At 38.7% G+C, this 18983-nt stretch overlaps 1 protein-coding gene and 1 pseudogene across 3 annotated transcripts; one reads left to right on the forward strand and one right to left on the reverse strand.

Annotated features, from left to right (window-relative positions):
- Positions 1-4592: 4592 nt before the first annotated feature.
- On the reverse strand, positions 4593-7654 carry LOC147338711 (UDP-glucuronosyltransferase 2C1 pseudogene; annotated as a pseudogene). Its single transcript, XR_015125609.1, has 2 exons — positions 7480-7654; positions 4593-6534 (listed from the first exon to the last, which is right to left on the reverse strand). The product of XR_015125609.1 is annotated as a UDP-glucuronosyltransferase 2C1 pseudogene (transcript).
- Positions 7655-8692: 1038 nt separating this feature from the next.
- Positions 8693-17691, forward strand: chrna5 (cholinergic receptor, nicotinic, alpha 5). 2 transcript variants are annotated; one of them, XM_086268599.1, is made up of 8 exons: positions 8693-9020; positions 9356-9490; positions 11933-12084; positions 12292-12336; positions 14314-14423; positions 14649-14826; positions 14913-15608; positions 15772-17691. In XM_086268599.1, the coding sequence occupies exons 2-8, from the start codon at positions 9406-9408 to the stop codon at positions 15928-15930; spliced, it is 1425 nt and encodes a 474-aa protein (XP_086124725.1). In that variant the 5' UTR covers positions 8693-9020; positions 9356-9405; the 3' UTR covers positions 15931-17691. The 2 variants fall into 2 exon arrangements, with proteins under 2 accessions (XP_086124725.1, XP_086124636.1); XM_086268510.1 differs by lacking the exon at positions 12292-12336 and having other exon boundaries at positions 8694-9020; positions 15772-17690.
- The last annotated feature ends 1292 nt before the right edge of the window (positions 17692-18983 follow it).

An 18983-nucleotide genomic window follows, 5' to 3' on the forward strand; every position in this document is an offset into this window, starting at 1 on the left:
ATGACTGAAACTAGCAGCACTGAATGAAGAATGGGCTGGGAGGTCAGTTCCTTTATCATTAATATGTGACATGTAGTCAAATTCACCAAAAAATTATAAAGCTGTAGCTTCTGTTTTACCCACATTCACTGATGATGATTTTGCATAATTTAGCAGTGTGCTGAACAGTTTTAAAACCCCAGACCTGCTCGTATAATAATTATTATATGATTATATTTTTGATATTTTCCAGTGTTAGACCATGTTAGACCCCTAATTAAAGACTGTGAATTATTATGTAGTTCTAGTTTGCATTATGCTCCTGAATTAGAAGAAGGTGATAACTATTGCTTTTGTTAAACTGGTTTGCATTACATTAGACTGCTGATTTATTGTGAATGAATGATATTGTTTTATGATGCATTATACTGCTGAGTTGTAAGAAATACTGTTCGCAGAAAGTCATCGCCTTATTTGTCTGATTAGAAGAGAACAGAACATGCTGGAGTTTTCTGCCCCATCTCAGCAGGAGCAGATAAACAGAGAGCCAAGGTCGTAGCTTAGGCGCCGTGTGAGAGAAAGAATGTGAATGTTTAGGCTTTTATGATTAGGTGGGGGCCACTAGAGGCTATAAGAGTTTGATCAATGCTCGACCATTTTGAGATCTGATGATGTCTGCGTACGGTGTCCATCTCCCACGCGTGTGATTATTAAAATCCTCGTTTGACTCAACCCGGCCGGACCAGTGTTGTTATTGTGGTTTTTCCTCTTGTATCCATCCCCAATATTTGAATCCGTAACACCAGCAATTATAATTCAAGTCGACTGAGGAAGATGGAGACAGAGAGAGAGGCCCGAGAGGTTGTACACGAACCAAAAGAACAAGTGAACAAATAATGAAGCTAGCTGAAAAAAAGCCCTGCATTTTTAACAAAGTAATTTTTCATGTATTTCATCTGTGCTTTGCATGCTTTTCCACTAGCAAACTTAAAAAATATTGATAATAATTGTAGCATTTTACAGGATTCATACCACTCTACAGGGAGTGCAGAATTATTAGGCAAATGAGTATTTTGTCCACATCATCCTCTTCATGCATGTTGTCTTACTCCAAGCTGTATAGGCTCGAAAGCCTACTACCAATTAAGCATATTAGGTGATGTGCATCTCTGTAATGAGAAGGGGTGTGGTCTAATGACATCAACACCCTATATCAGGTGTGCATAATTATTAGGCAACGTCCTTTCCTTTGGCAAAATGGGTCAAAAGAAGGACTTGACAGGCTCAGAAAAGTCAAAAATAGTGAGATATCTTGCAGAGGGATGCAGCAGTCTCAAAAAGCTTCTGAAGCGTGATCATCGAACAATCAAGTGTTTCATTCAAAATAGTCAACAGGGTCGCAAGAAGCGTGTGGAAAAACCAAGGCGCAAAATAACTGCCCATGAACTGAGAAAAGTCAAGCATGCAGCTGCCAAGATGCCACTTGCCACCAGTTTGGCCATATTTCAGAGCTGCAACATCACTGGAGTGCCCAAAAGCACAAGGTGTGCAATACTCAGAGACATGGCCAAGGTAAGAAAGGCTGAAAGACGACCACCACTGAACAAGACACACAAGCTGAAACGTCAAGACTGGGCCAAGAAATATCTCAAGACTGATTGATGAAAGATTTTTGAGTTTTGTGATTATGGTTAGTTGTAGCTTCATTTAAAGGAAGAAGAGCTTGTGAATTGGAACCACTATAGAGAGGGGGAGTGGAGACGTATGTGCAGAGGAATGCTGTGACATACGACACTATTTCCTGTGCAGACAAACTAGCGCGCTCTCTCTCTCGCTCCCCTTATATGGGAATCTATACATACAAAGTTATCTCCTGTTTCAGTTGACAAGCGAACAGTCTCTCCTTTTATGGAAATGTTTTTGCCACTCCTACTTCCCTGGAAACTTGTTTAAGTATAAATAAAGAGAGTTCTGAAAGCCCTGGGCGGTCTTTCCTCTCTCTCAAATCTGTCCTGCACACGTTGCTGCAGGATGCATCGGGGGATGAGGGGGGGATCGTCCATGTGTGCACATGTATGAGATATCTTGAGTCTGAGTTCCTTTGCCTTCTACAATTTTCTCTTCACACTGATTTTTCTTTATTACTGAGCAAATATGAATGATGATGATGACATATACAGACAACGATGTAAGCTCTATGTGCAGGCAAATACTATTGCACGCAAATTCAGCTTTTGTTCACTTCCAGTTAAAGTGGCTTTGTTTAAAGCGTATTGCACACCGCTATATACTGCCCCCTTGTGGTCATCCTACAAACAATGTAGCATGCAGAAGCTGCATGTTGCATATAATGATGCGATGAGAATCCTTTGCAGGATACCTAGAAGTGGTAGTGCCAGCCAGATGTTTGTAGCTGTGGGTGTTTGGACTTTTAAAGCACTTTTAAGAAAGTTAATGTTCAGTTTTAGAGAACGACTGGATGGTTCGAGTAACAGTATAATTGTAGCACTTACAGATCCGACACTGAGTGGTTCCCGTTATTCATCCAGTCTCAGAAAGCACTGGTTAAATCGTTTGTGTATTTATTGATTTATTTTAAGTAATTGTGTTTTATGTATATTATGGTTTTATATTTTTACAAATGTTTTAGATACTTATTTATATACATATATATGTTTAATGGTTTATACCTTGTGTTGGGGGGGGGGGTGTTGTGTGTGTGTTTTTTGTCTTGTTTTTTATGGACATGAAGTCTGCCAATAAAGATTGAATTGAATTGAATTTTCTAAGGTTTTATGGACTGATGAAATGAGAGTGAGTCTTGATGGGCCAGATGGATGGGCCTGTGGCTGGATTGGTAAAGGGCAGAGAGCTCCAGTCCGACTCAGACGCCAGCAAGGTGGAGGTGGAGTACTGGTTTGGGCTGGTATCATCAAAGATGAGCTTGTGGGGCCTTTTCGGGTTGAGGATGGAGTCAAGCTCAACTCCCAGTCCTACTGCCAGTTCCTGGAAGACACCTTCTTCAAGCAGTGGTACAGGAAGAAGTCTGCATCCTTCAAGAAAAACATGATTTTCATGCAGGACAATGCTCCATCACACGCGTCCAAGTACTCCACAGCGTGGCTGGCAAGAAAGGGTATAAAAGAAGAAAAACTAATGACATGGCCTCCTTGTTCACCTGATCTGAACCCCATTGAGAACCTGTGGTCCATCATCAAATGTGAGATTTACAAAGAGGGAAAACAGTACACCTCTCTGAACAGTGTCTGGGAGGCTGTGGTTGCTGCTGCACGCAATGTTGATGGTGAACAGATCAAAACACTGACAGAATCCATGGATGGCAGGCTTTTGAGTGTCCTTGCAAAGAAAGGTGGCTATATTGGTCGCTGATTTGTTTTTGTTTTGTTTTTGAATGTCAGAAATGTATATTTGTGAATGTGGAGATGTTATATTGGTTTCACTGGTAAAAATAAATAATTGAAATGGGTATATATTTGTTTTTTGTTGAGTTGCCTAATAATTATGCACAGTAATAGTCACCTGCACACACAGATATCCCCCTAAAATAGCTAAAACTAAAAACAAACTAAAAACTACTTCCAAAAACATTCAGCTTTGATATTAATGAGTTTTTTGGGTTCATTGAGAACATGGTTGTTGTTCAATAATAACATTATTCCTCAAAAACACAACTTGCCTAATAATTCTGCACTCCCTGTAAACATGGCTTGAACACGATGGCTGCCACTATATTGATGTGACAGAATCTTTTCTCCACTCTCGACATTGGTGTACATGATGCTCTGTGATGCCTCTGCATAATAAAGAGAGGGTGTTTTATGAATTCAAAAATTTTAATATGAAACAACTCTATTACCAGTTTGCTCTGTGTATATGTCTATGGAATGGCAGGGTGATTTTCCAGTGTTTGTGCTGAATAATGCTACTTGAAGTGCTTGATGAGTTGGTGAACTGTGTGATCAAGAGACTGAAATAGTGTTGTGCATGTTTTTATTCTTGTCTGCTTTGCCACAAATTTTGATTTAACTTCTTTCACAACTGAGCCTTTTTTTGGGTTTGATGACTAAAGGCTCCACACTAAAACTGATGGAATAGATTGGAATCTCTGATTATTCACTCAGAATTATTCTTAGAAACTACAATAGGCCATCCAACTAATTAGGTTGCTTTGGAAGGTAACATTGTAATGTGTATCCAATTTTAAATGTGAATTTTCAATTTTCAATCAGCATATTCCCTTAATATCAATTACAAGGCATGTATGACATTATGATTGTGAGCTGAGCCCCCCTAAAAGCTTGAACCTAGAATCACACCTGTCACTGGGTAAAATGAAAATAGCTGATATCAAGTCCATTATAGTAGCTGATGACCCAGGAAATATCTCATTGTGAAATCTCATGCAGAGTACACACTTTACACTATTGAAACTGCTTTACTCTGCCTAGAGTTGCTGGCATATGTGGAATTCACTTTACACTCCACCTCCTTCTCAGCTCCACCTTTTGTGTTATATATTATATTAAAAAAAATACCAGGCTGCTTACATATTATATTTACATGAGCTTCTCAGCCATGAAACCCATTCCAGCTTACAGTTTTGTGCTCATACTAATGTCAGAGGAGGTTTGGAAGCCTGCAGTTACTTAGTCAGCAGAGTGTTGTTGACTTTTATGCACCATCTGCATCAGCAGTCAGTGATCCCACTCCCATGCAGGCACATGCAAAGCTGAGGGCACTGGCTTCCATTTAGTAAGTATTTATTACCAAAAAAGTAAATCTTGTGGTTGGAAAATCATTTCAAGTGTTTTATTTGTGCTCATTATTATGAAATCACAATATGCATTCAGAAATATTTTACGAAAATATAATTCTGAATGAAATCTCAATAAAATACAATAGAAATACAATGGGGTTTTTGTCAAAGTGCTGCATTACTGAAATCCTCCATCACTCACGTTTCACTTTACGTTTACACATCCCAGTGTATATACACCTAATAAAGTAGAAAGTGGTTAAAAGCACAAGCAGCATAGCTCCAGTCAGGAACAAAACTACATCTACAGAGTGGTAGGAATACCAGGGCATTCTGTAGGACTGTGCTTTCAGGTGAGCTGCTCCTTTGTGCCTCATGACAAACTCTATCCAGAAGAGGGCGTTATCCAGTGGCTTTACTGGCTTATCTCTGTGTAGCCTGGAAAGTCTCTGCATGTTCGTCCTGTACGAGGGATCATTCAGGACTTCCTCTATGGCCTTCAGGAAGTTGTTGTCTTTGTCCACTGTAGCTAATGTAAGTATCTTAGCTCCTCCTCTGTCTTTCAGACGTAGCAGGTTGTCATACTGATCAAAAAACACAGGTATTCCCACAACTGGGACTCCATGATAAATAGCTTCTTGGACTCCATTTGTTCCTCCATGTGCCACAAATAGTTTTAATTTTGGATGTCCTAAAAGGTCATTCTGTGGCATCCAGTCCACCAGTAAAGTGTTATTGCCCAGAGCGGCTGGTCTGTCACCTTTATACTTCCAGATCACTTTCTGTGGTAGTTTAGCAAAAGCTGCAGCGATCTCATTTGCCATGTCAGCAGGAAGTTCAGTCACAAAAGTCCCCAGAGACATGAGGATGAAGCCATAGTCTCCAGAACTCTGCACAAAGTCCCCCAAGTGCTGAGGCAGAGGTTTAGCAGGTTTGCACTGGAACCCTCCGATATAAACGACATTAGGCATTGTGGGCCGTGGGTACTCAAACACAAAGTCCACTCTCATCAGCCAAATGTCTGCATCAGTCATTAACTCATTAAAATCATAACCAGGCCCAAGATATTTGTCAGTTATTTTCTGGTATACTAGTTTAGCCATCAGGTTGTTTTGTGTTTGTGTTATGATGTGTAAAACCACGTTTGTAACTCGCTGAGAAAAGGTCATCTTGTCAGTATACCCAGTTCCAGTCACAGGAATGTAAGATAATGGTGATGGAGCTATGGAAAAATGAGCATCTGCAGTTATTACCCAGCGAACATTATAAACCAAAGGAAGGTTGAGATATTTGGCCACAATGACTCCACCACCCCAGCAGGGGTCAGCGAGTATCACGTCAAACTTGCTTTCATTTAAGTTTCTCATCAACAGTTTGTCATCTACTATTGCTGTTACAAGTTCACCTATAGTTCTGTGAATGTCAACAAATTTGCTGAACAGCCCTACACCCATGTGGATAAAACCTGACAAGGAAAGAGCACCTTGTTCAGATTCTATGAGCTTAGCCACCATTTTTGACATAATCTCCTGAGTCACAGGGTTTTCCACCGGAACTGTTAAAATATTATAACTAGAGGAAATATCCTTGATGTACCAGCTTTTACTGGAACACAGAATTGTTATGCTGTGTCCTCTAGAGTGCAAAGCCTTTAGTAGAATATCCATATTTACCCAGTGGCTGCCTTCTGAAGGAAACACTAAGATGTTACCTCCTTCACAGGCTCTGGGAATAGAAATGAGCAGCAGCAAAGCAGTGCAGCAATAGATCACCCTCATCTGAAATGAAGAAAAAAAAATGAATTTACTGACATGAAAAAGATGTTCACAGTGGAAACGGACTATGAAAATTTCAAACTACATTTTTTTACTTTGTCAATGAAAAGTTTGAGAGTGATGCAATCACAAGCCATCCATATATGCTCTTGCACTTTCATGATTTATTAAGCAACTTTCTGTTTCATCACTGAAATTTTTGAATTTGTAATAATATTTATAATAACATATTTGAAGTTGGTACACGTTTTGTCATTGGTGCAGATAATTTATTAGCTTGAGGTAGGTTGCACGTTTTAAAAAAGAAGGCGTGTAACTGCATAATTGGGAGGTTTTTTATTTTATTTTTTATTTAATTAATAAAAAGATACTGACAGCGAGCTGCTGAAAGCGGATGACGTAAGAGTCTACCGAATGTTGATTGTTTGACAAAATAGAGAAGCAGAGCCACTGAATGTAGAGAACGGAGCTACGACAGAGTTCACCGGGAACGGAAGAAGCACGAAACAAACAATAAAGATTAAATACTGCAGTATTGAAAGTGCAGACGGTGGCTGCAATCGATACTTTTCATTGTTTTCAACGTTCTGCTTCGGCTCTTTGTATGCTATAACTCTGCTCTTCTCCGTGTCTGACTGATGGATCAACAATAGCATAAGCATGCGTAGCCCACACACCAGTTGTACCACATATTTTTGACACTGCTTCCAAGGACAATAAACCCTCTCTGCAGCTAAACAGGAAGCCCCAACTACCCGGGGACTGGAGCAGAGACCCTCGGTGGTTTTCAACACCGTTTTTTGGGCGGGGGGTCCACAAAAACCCACAAAGCTTAAGAGTAGGCCACTAACTCCAGTCGCAATTTGAGCAGAGCTTTTACGTGGAGTAGCAAGGTTAAGTTAATTTCCCGTATATACAGTCACATTAACACAGAGCGTTTCTACTTACTGCTGGACGTTTGGTTTCTCCACACAAGAAATGTAAAGAGCCTGTTTTCCAGAGCGCCAATGAACGAAATCTGTTCAATTAATGTTGCTATGCAGGATAGAGAAGAACTGAATCACAATCCAGGATGCACGTTGAAGCCTGGAAGGCAGGAAGTAATAACCCTATCTATCTGTGTTCAAAGGTGACGGGGATACTTGGAAAGCAAAGGTGTGTTTATGTACTCTGGATCAAAGTTAGTGCGTCATTTATGAATTAACTGAAATTGTACACTTTCATTTTCACTGAATAAGGAATTAAATTCCAGTGTTTTGTCAGCACAGTCTGTAGGCGTTAACCATTATAAAGATTCTTTTTGTTATGCATTGAAAGGTTTATATTGAAGCTGCATTTCTTAATGGATAAGTCATTCTGTATTCATTTTGTAATTTTGTTTGAATGATTCTTAATTCTTAGCTTTATATTTGTTTCTGTGTAATGTCATGTAAATGTTATGCGACCCTAATGAGGTTTGATCGTTTCTAAATTTGCAACCATTCTAAATTTATTGGTTTATAATATATAAGAGTTTCATATGTCGATATATAGCCTATGTAGATGCATGTCGGTGCATCTATGGTGGTTTATTGCACATACTAAATCTTTGGCTGTGAAATAACTGCAAGAGATGAATGTCTTCTGCTCATCTGCAAATCCTGAAATGTTTTTTCCAGGATTTGATTTTTTTTTGTAAAGATTTGCATGTAACAGATAATTCTGATATTTTTCAGAAAGGTCTCCCATTACCGTTTCACAGATGCTATGAAAAGTATAATAGGTTATATTTAACAGGTTTTAATACTAAATAACAAGACTGCTTTTACACACATAAGCCCTGCATACTCACACAAAATTGTGTTTTGTTATGTATTTAGTATTTTATAAAACAAAAGATAAGACAGTAAAATGTAAATATGCTGCACTGACTTTGGAAAATGGTTTTCCAACAGAATTTGGTTAATATTTATCTTCCCCTTGCATGTTAACATTTCTGCATCCCACAATATGCTGTCACCATGGAAGCAAACATATTGACACAGAATTGTGGGGGGGGGGACAAGTATCACAAAATACATCATCATGTGTGGCAGTGGGCACCAGGTAATGATCTGGAAACTGTTGGTTAGATGCAAAGCAGAGTGGCAGTGGCAGAGCTTACCATTAGCTGCTATGGAGAGGCAATGAGGTGGCTGCATGGAGGGTGCAATTATTCTTGCCTGTTATTAGTGACCACGAGAATGTTAGAGAAACGGGAAGGATGGAAAACGGTGATGGTGCTGGGGGCTGGGGGCGGACTCTCCTAAGGAACAGGAGGAGGAGGGGATGAGCATGCGTTGCCTGTTCACAATTGGAGGCAGCAGGGAGTGAAGCAGCATCTGTGTAAGGCGAGAGAAAGAACCTGCATGTAATGGAGGAGCAGTACAGCAGCACTGCCGCTGTTGTTTGGACACTAACTACCTTCACATCCACTGTTAATCACTCTTAATGGGACAACCTCAGAGCAGGTATGGATACAGCAGCTGCATGCTCACATATTAAAATGTAATTTTTATCTTGGAGAGGGTCATCTTAGCAAGGTGAAGGTAGAACATATTCTTGACTTATGCAGATGTTGTTCTGGATGTTATAAGTGTGGTTGCAGTTTATTATTTAGTGTAGATGATGCTTATTTGTTTTTCACAGCCTTTCCCCTGAAATCCCTAAATAAGATTTTATTCGGCTTTAATAAAGACGAATAACTTGGGATTTGAGCGTTTACCCAAGGCAAGATTTATTTACCCAGATGTATAAAGAAGCCACGGTTTTTAATAACTATTGTTTTGAATATTTTATTTTCCAGCTCTGGGATGCCCAAGGTACCAGCTGTGTGGATCGAGTGCCACCTCTGATATGATGTGGAGAGCAGGAGGGGCAGCCACCTCTCTCACACTGCTGCTGCCATTGGTGTGCTGGTGCTACCTGTGCCACTCACTACGTGAGTGTTTTATGACCTGGGGATGCCTGATGACAGAGTAGCAGAGTTTTCTACAGAATATTGAAAAAAAATTGCAAGAGTTCAGCTACAAGGAGTGACTTGTGTCAGCATGTTAATATAACATTTTATAATTTGTGCATTTGCTGTGAGTTTAGAAAAACAAGTTAGCTATCCTCTTACTGATCAAATATGTAAAAAATTCTAAAGCTAGTAACTAAAAGACTGTTCAATTTTAAATAGACTTCCTCTGAAGAAACAGAGTGCTTACTTTTTACTATGACACACGATTTTCACCTACATCAATAATTAACACTCTGTTTTCATTCGTTATCATTGACTGAAAACAGAGGGTCTGTGTGGATAAGTGGATGGAAAAGATAACCTTTGGTTATGACAAAAGAATAACTGAAGTCACTCTTGGAGAATTAACTTAGTAGAGGTTATTGGTGGACAGGTGAGGAACAGTAGAAAGTGAGAAAGGACAGGAATAATAATATAAACTATACCAACGGGAGGGAAGAAAGATCTGCTGCCATCATTAACGTATATACAAATATACTTTATTTGTCCATTATTTTGTGATCTCTTGTTATTAATGTTTTACATATTTGCCTGACTGTGGCAGCATGTGATCTTTAGAGAATTTATCACTGGAATCCTCAGCAACTCACATTATATATTCCATGTTTATTGCATTACATGCTTAGTGTTTTGAGATGCTTCCTATTGCACTGAACAAGCAGAAGCTAGCATTCATTTGAGTAAATGATTTAACATGAAATATTTTTTACGCAGTATTTATGTGTAAATATCATTTGCTGATAGAATTCAACATTTGCTGACACTGATAATGAATGAGCTCCAGGTTTTTCTCATATACTAAACACCAACTTTTTACTACATCATTTATGACTGAGCACATTCCCAGGTTACCAATAAGTCATCAGTGATGAATGTAGAATCCAGAAGATTCTCCTGCCTGTTTTTCACCTGAGCAGGATGCTGGTGACAGTGCAGAAGAAGCTCTGAGAGATGATGAATTTGCTGATCACACAGTCATTGATTGAGGCTGTTTGAAGCCTTGTCTTTATTGATCCACGCAGCCTGAGAGTGACACCACATATTTGTGGTCAGTCTTGAGGTAGATTTGGAGCCACATTCACTATCCATAAATTGAGTTTATTACCATGGAGGTGAAGAATCAGTAGCTTCTTGTTTGTACTGGTATTCTGATACAGCAAAGCGATGCAGCAGTTGTAAAACAGTTGAACCCTTAATGTGGTGGAATTGGTTTAATGCCATGACCACAATCTATGCCACCTACTCTATAAGTGCTTTGATTATAAAGAAATGTAGTTTATATAGTGAACAAACTAGGATTAGATGAATTAAAATGGTTGTTAAACACTCAGTGTATTTTAGCACCCTGTAGTTGTTTGTGTTTTAACAAGTCAGCTGAAGAAAAACTTCATGCCTAAAGATATTCTTGCCTAAAACTATTTTCCTAAAATTTGGCATCAACAGCAATTCCACAATTCACCGTGAACAGTCCAAGTTCAAGTCATGTTTAAAATTTCACATCTTATGTTTACTTTTGTTACATATGCAGTAAAGATGGCAGGATACATTAGAAAGCAGTGACTTTTATTGAATAGGATTATCCTTCAAATGAGAATGTCCGCATTATTTACAATCGTTGCTGCATATGACTCACAGTGCAGTGATGTGATGAGAAAGGTGTATAGACATATCAGGTACTCACACTAGTGAAGGAATGGTACAAAGTAAATAGGAACTGAGCCAAATCGCTGCAGTGCTTCCTCTGATTACATTTTAAATTGCAGACATACATTTCATCAGTACACGTGCATGAAGCACAGTCTAACTGCAGTGTTTTATTTGGATATCGTTCTGAGGCTATACTCTGCAAATATTAACTGATGGCATCTTACAGACTGGGAACCTAAAAGAAAAAAAACTATTGCTTAAATTTGTCTCTAGCTAACCCATCATCACCCAGAACATCCCAGCTAAACACTAAAAATGTATTTTGAATGCTATATTCAAAAATACATTTCTTTTTGATCACTCCATTAGCAAAGGCTAAGTAGAAAATATTTGCTACCATGCTTGGCACTCATTGTAAAGGCTTCATACATTCTCTTTTGATGTAGTAATCTTAATTATATATTCAGTATGAGTTTGGTTCCTAACTTTGGTTTGCAGAGGTCATAGCCAGAAGCGCTACACATAAAACTAATATAAGTTCAGAAAGGTAAATGCAGTGCTGTTTGAAAACATACAGGGAATGGTTTAACTTTTTTTAACATGCCTGTTAATAAGTAATGCTATATTTTCTGAATTACCTTAAAATAAACCAGTATAGCTAGATAGACAGATAGATATAGATATTTTAAAAATCACGTCTTTTCCATCTCTTAGGTATTCCAAAACTCTCCTCCTACGCAAAAGCAGAAGACAAACTATTCAAATATCTCTTTAAAAACTACCAGAAATGGGTTCGTCCAGTGGAATACCTAAACCAGACAATCCGTGTGAGGTTTGGACTAGCTATTTCACAGCTTGTTGACGTGGTGAGTATAAATCAGCACTGATTATTACTGTGATAATGTTTATCTATTTGTTACCAAGAAATCATATAAAGGACATAAAATAGTTTGTTCAAAGATTAAATGCCATTTAAATCACTGCTCTGTTCTCTGCTCTCTAAAAATATAATGTATCACTTAATATAAAATGTGAATGTTTTTTGTACAAAATGTGTTGTTTTACAATTCTAGGATGAGAAAAATCAGTTAATGACAACTAATGTTTGGATGAAACAGGCAAGTACCTCTATATCTGTACTTACAAAATGATGTAACATCATGTTGCGCCATTAATATTTTTATAGCACCTTTCTAATCTAAACTTACAAGAAATATTAAAAAATACATAAAGCCCTTGAATAAAAAGACGGCATATAATAATAGGAGGATGCTTATTCCACAGTCTTTGGGCCAAAACAGTAAAGGTACTCACCGGCTTTGTGTTAAGGCTTGAATGTGGAAGCTGTGACAGCAATTGATTCTCTTATCTGAGAGATCTGCTTGCTTAATGAAGAGTTAAGTATTTTGAGATATAAAGTGGAGCTCTATCATTTAGTGATTTAAAAGTAATCAATACAGTCTTAAATTGGATTCTGCAGGAATTGTGAAGCCAGTGTAGCTCTGCAAGAGCTGAAGTAAAATGTTTCTTGCATTGAGTGTTTGTGAATAGCGTTGCTGCCGTGTTTCGTACTAAATGTAGATGGAAAACTGCTGCATTGTTAAATGAGTAGCAGCATTCAATTATATTATTATATTCTGTCTGACCTTGGCAATATTTATAATCTGTAGAGATTAAGATTGAAGGGTTAATAGTCTCAGGATTTTGTTGTCCAACAGCAGGAAATTACACTATTAGGAATATAGTCAGGAGGAATGGGTGGTGGTTAGTGGTTAAGTTGTGATATTACTCTGGCCTAAGTTTTAGTGGTCTTGTATTGAAGTTTGTTTGCCAGTGACAGGTGGGTCACACATGGGCCTTAACACTTTGTATTAACTGGATAGAAGTAGCAGTCTTCACTCTGGGAATGGCTGCTTTGGCTTTTTAGGATGTATTATAACAGAAGAGCATAGACTGGACAGGAAAGCTGGGATAGAGAGCCAGGAAAGTTAAGTGGGAAATGCCCCAAAGGAGATTTGAATCTAGACTACTGCAATAGCCTTGAGGCATATGAGTCACACTCTCAATCCAGCAAGCTATACTAACACCCTATAAACCTGATTTCGTAAGGGGAGGCTGAATACACGCCTGCTTCTGTGTAAATAATCATTCTGTACAATACGATAATTTTTAATTCAACACTGTTTATAACTTGCATAGTTCACATTTCTGTATAGCTGTATATCTCATATTTCTCTATAGTTTTTTTATTTCATAGTTTTTCATATTTATATCCTGTTCATACATAGTTCGTACTCACTACAGCCTGTACATACTTATAGTTATAGCATATTCATAACATACCTTCATACCGTGTACATTATAACATACCATAATAGACCCATTTCTGTAATATATTTACATATCTATATTGACAGTCATGGCTAAAGCACTTCTAGATGGATGCAAACTGCATTTCATTGCCTTGTACCTGTGACATGTGCAATGAAAATAAAGTTGAATTCTATTCTATTCTATTTTTATCATAGTCTGGTACATTGCCAGATAAAACTGACATAGCTGTTCATTGTATGGGGCCATGTTCCCAGTGTATTCATGGTTCCTTGTTTTATCTCTTAACTGGTTAAATAATAATTGGCAATGACTTATGGCTTGGATCGTATTTCTACCACCAAACTATCTTCTCAGAACCTCTTACCAGCCAAATACCAATTACCTAAAGACAGGATTTGTTGTGCTGTCATCTCCCTCCATTATGATAGCTTGAGGGAAACCAGATGTTCGTAACCGTCCTTTTTTCTTCTATCCAGTCATCTTGTTACAGTCCTTATCACTTTCCATTTTCTTTGCCACCACTACCAAATTTCTCTAGTCTAAAGAATAAGTTGTTGTCACTTCTAACTAGCGGTTCCTCCTTGTTCCCAGTCTCTGCGCTAAGTCAACCAGCTACTAGCTCAGGTGCAATGAAATTATTACAAAAACTGACTTTCAAGAAAGGATATGAATTTTCAAATAAGTTTAATATGTATTTTAGCAACCCATTGATAGATTAGTTGTGGTTTTAATTGTTAAATGGACTCTTTTCCCTCACGTAGGAATGGACTGACATGAAACTCAGATGGAATCCTGATGAATACCTGGGCATCACATCGATCCGTGTCCCCTCAGACAGGCTATGGCTGCCGGATGTTGTACTGTATGATAAGTATGTCACTGTACTGTATATAAATAGGTTATTAAAAGATATAATGAAAAGCTTTTTCTTTTTTTCTTACATTTTCCTAATTTTCCAAATGATTTTCATAGTATATAAAGCAAAGAAAAAAAGTGGGGAGATTAAAATGAAGTAAAGGAAGTTGTTGTTCTGGATGTTGTAGGAGTACTCTTAAAGAAGCTGTTAGCTAAAATGTGGGCATATTTTTCTTAATAGTTCTGATGGACGCTTTGAGGGAACTATCACCAAGGCCGTTGTGAAGTACAATGGTACAATATTGTGGACACCACCAGCCAACTACAAGTCAGCCTGCACCATTGATGTCACCTTCTTTCCTTTTGACCTCCAGAACTGCTCAATGAAGTTTGGCTCCTGGACCTATGATGGCTCCCAGGTGAATTTCTATTATATAACAGCATCTGCAGTACATTAATATTGTAATAAACACTGATTAATTAGATTCCCTTTTTGATTTAACAGGTGGACATAATTCTGGAGGACTTCCACGTAGACAAGCAGGACTATTTTGACAATGGTGAATGGGAGATAGTAAAAGCCACAGGCAGCCGTGGTCTGAGGACTGATGGCAGTTCTTCCTATCCCACCATTACCTACTTCTTCATTATCCGCAGGTTGCCTCTTTTCTACACCCTCTTTCTCATCATTCCCTGCATTGGCTTGTCCTTTCTTACCATTCTTGTTTTCTATCTGCCTTCAAATGGTGGTGAGAAGATCTCTCTCTGCACCTCAGTGTTGGTGTCGCTTACCGTCTTCCTCCTGGTCATTGAGGAGATCATCCCCTCCTCTTCAAAAGCAATCCCACTCATTGGGGAGTACCTGGTCTTTACCATGATCTTTGTCACACTTTCCATCATTATTACTGTCTTTGCCATCAACATCCACCACCGCTCTTCTTCTACACATCACAGTATGGCACCCTGGGTGAGGAAAAATTTCCTGCATCGACTTCCTAAATTGTTATGCATGCGCAGCCATGTGGATCGTTATGCCACAGCTGGAGTAGCCAGGGCTAGAGAAGCGGTGGGACTGGAAGGGATAAAGAGCTCGACACCTGAGCTCACTCAGCTCCTCTACACTCGACACAACCTAGAAGCTGCTTTGGAGTCTATTCGCTACATTACCATGCATGTGGTTAAAGAAAATCAGGTCAGAGAGGTGAGTTTTGAGGGTTTTTTCATTTGTAAAACAAAATCGCAAATTACAACAAAGACAGTAAACTTGGAAAAATTACGGATTCATTACCCTGAGTTAGCTTATATATGTGTCTCCCCATAACCATTAAGAATATAGAGACTGCCATGTGCTTCTTCTGTTACAGGTTGTTCAAGACTGGAAGTTTGTAGCCCAGGTTCTGGATCGAATGTTTTTGTGGGCCTTCCTCTTGGTGTCAGTCCTTGGTTCTGCTCTCCTCTTCATCCCAGTTATTTACAAATGGGCCAGTATCATTGTCCCTAGCCATGCTGGAAGTATCCTCTAATAACCACAGTTAGACTAACCAAAAATTGAAGCAAAGCACATAAACAGCTACTTCTAGTCATATTTGAGATATGATTATAGTCCTGCTCGGGGTTATTCTGTTTGCTATAGGTGTGCCAGAGCTGCACAGCTACAGCTTTGGGTGCCTTGTTTGCAGAGTGGAGAGAAACAGGCTTTGTCTCAAATCCATAACATGTACTGTTCTTATGTAGGCTTTCAGCATATAGTTGATTGATACTGGAATAATGAACAAACATGTACTCAGAGTAGACATATGTACTGAATACTACCAATTTGTAAATGTGTCTATGATAAACAATATTTTTCAACAAAGCACAACTGAAACATAAAAACCCTTAAAAATCTTTAGGGAAAGGGTATAATATGAGACTTAGTGTGTAGCAGAGTACATAATCACTATAGGATGAACTTGATTTTAATCTAAATTCTGCATTTGAGATTAAATATTACTTAGAAAAGATCATCTGCATTTCTGTCCACATTTCACATATAAATAAATAACAGTACAATATGATACATGTATTTGGCCTTGTCTGTTTACTGGCATCATTGAGTGGATTTATTGTTGGTTCTGGAAAAAGCACAATACAATATGGCAAGAACAAATCCCAGAGATTCCCATAAATCCCTTCATGAGGACATGAGGAAAAGCATACCCCATGAAGGCACTAGGACACGTTTTAAGCTTTATGTACTAGTTTTTGATGATCTTTTGAACTGTAGAACATAATCATGATTCTCACTTTTACACAGTATGCCCTATCAGCAATGTCAGATTCATTAGTAGTTTAAAAATAGACTATTCTTGCAGGTAAACACAAAATCTGACAAGGTGCACAATTGTGAAAGAGAACAGCTGGTCTTGGTAAATAAAAGATCAGCATTTCTCCACAATTTCCTTGAATTCCTTTGCCTTTTAGAAGGCTACAGTTATATGACCACAATAGATACAATTATTATTATGCTGACTGCATGTGTGTCAGTTATGTTCTTATATGGAAATAGGGTTGCCAACTCCCTGAAAAATAAATAAGGGACACCTCGTGGCCAGGGCCGGGCGACCCAGTTGTCTTCACCCTTCCCAGTGTGGTGAATTTTCTAGCTCTTTTTTTGTGTGTGAAATTATTTTTTTAACCATTTGACTTGAAGTTGATTTAAGTAGATGTGTATTCTATTCTTTGTGATATGAACACATGTGAAACAAATGATCATTTAGCCATTTATTTTTAGCTCAAAATGACAACATTAACACAGTAAAACAGGTCTCTTTCTTAAACAGAAGCCTGTCATGCTTAACTTTTGAGAATATAAGTAAATCTTTCTTTAAAAGCACTCTGTCCTGCTTAACTTAAAATAATAGAAAACAATAGAAAGAAAAATATTCTTGTAACAGTGCACATTTAGTGCATTTAGTACAATTGGCTTCAGTTGAGGTATTATTTCAGCTTTTCTAATGCTAATCAGCTGCTCCTGTTTGTAAACCCGCTTGTTCCCATGATTACGCATCATAACTCATCATCATTATTCATCTATGTATTACTTTTATGTATTAGTCATCAATTTGTTGTAATCATCTATCCTTGCAGTTGTTTATTACACAAAATAAATTATATTATCACACTTCTGGCCACATAGCGCTGATATTCACTGCACATGCCCATATTAACGTTTTCCAGCCAGGTGTTTTCCTTTTCCCATTCTTCCCTTTCTCTGAGGGGGAACAAACATTGCTGCTCTAATGCTGGGCTCACACTGTGCGATTTTTGGCCCATTTTGAGCCGATTTTTGAGTGATCGGACCGATTTTGGCCTTCATCGTGCGTCGTGTAATATACGTGGGGTAACGAGAAGTGATTAACACCTCACGACCAGCTCCCGATCATCAATCGCTCGTGAGGGTGTCACCACAGGCGCACTGCTCACGCGCAAACGTAAACGTTGGTGAAAAAGACGGCGCAGCACGGCTGTGCAGCGTGTGAACTGGACACAAGCGATGGAGGCACAACTTGTAGAACTTTGGAAAGCTCATCCGAGCCTTTTCGATGTGGCATCACAAAATTATCACGACCACAACAACCGTGAAAATAGTTGGATTTACATTGCTGCTCAATCACAGCTGCCTGATCAATGTTTTTCATTAGCAATTTAGCAAAGTTGATGGTGGTGTGTCTGTGTGAGTGAAAGACAGAGAGAGAGCGCGACAGATTTTCTGTTATAACCTTCATGTTATGGAGGCACAGTGTGAGCACTCAGGTCGCATCAGAGCATCGGGCGGTATAGTGTGAGAGTACATCGTGACATACGAACTTCTAACCCCTGCGAGTCAATCGTGCAGTTTGAGCAGGAGCTGAATAACGTGACTGAAAAAAAATCGCACAGTGTTTGCCCAGCTTTAGGTGTACTGTCGTCCGAGACTTGCACCGCAGAGTCGGCGTTTGTTCCCCTGTTGGCCATGCTTCTTGTTGTGGTCATCTGTTGTCTTCCGGTATTTTCTCCGCAAGCGACCTTTCCTCGACCAATGAGATGAGCGGTAATCTGAATTGTCATACTCGAATTGTCATAAGTGTGCTGTCAGCTCATTGGTCACAAAGCAGGAGAGGGGCTGGGAATTATGTTTTCAAACAAAGTGTTAATTCCATAAACATTTATAGACTACTTTTGATTCTCACTGTATTACGGGACAAAGTGCGTCCCTTATTAGCTCAATACGGGACGTGTACTTTTGTTTCGAAATACGGGACGATTCCGTATTTTAAGGGACGGTTGGCAACCCTATATGGAAACATTGTCATTTAAATAGTTTCTTTATTCATTCTCCCTCGCCCTCTTTGAGAAAGAGCAGACTCTCTTGCCAGGACTTGAATTTCACAGCACTTCCTTTCACCTTGAGGACATTTACTGCATACTTTGTGGAGACTGTAAGACAATCCATGGTCGCAGCACAAAAGACGCTTCAGGGACGGGATGTTTTTATTTCACTGAAATTTATTACAGAATTAAAAGCTATTTGAGGATGTCTCGCCAGATTGTTTTG

The sequence above is a fragment of the Aulonocara sp. 'chitande type north' Nkhata Bay genome, linkage group LG1, assembly GCF_057382095.1.
Source record: "Aulonocara sp. 'chitande type north' Nkhata Bay isolate Kocher_YH1m ecotype deep benthic linkage group LG1, A_spYH_male_GT1.1, whole genome shotgun sequence".
Taxonomy (NCBI): domain Eukaryota; kingdom Metazoa; phylum Chordata; class Actinopteri; order Cichliformes; family Cichlidae; genus Aulonocara; species Aulonocara sp. 'chitande type north' Nkhata Bay.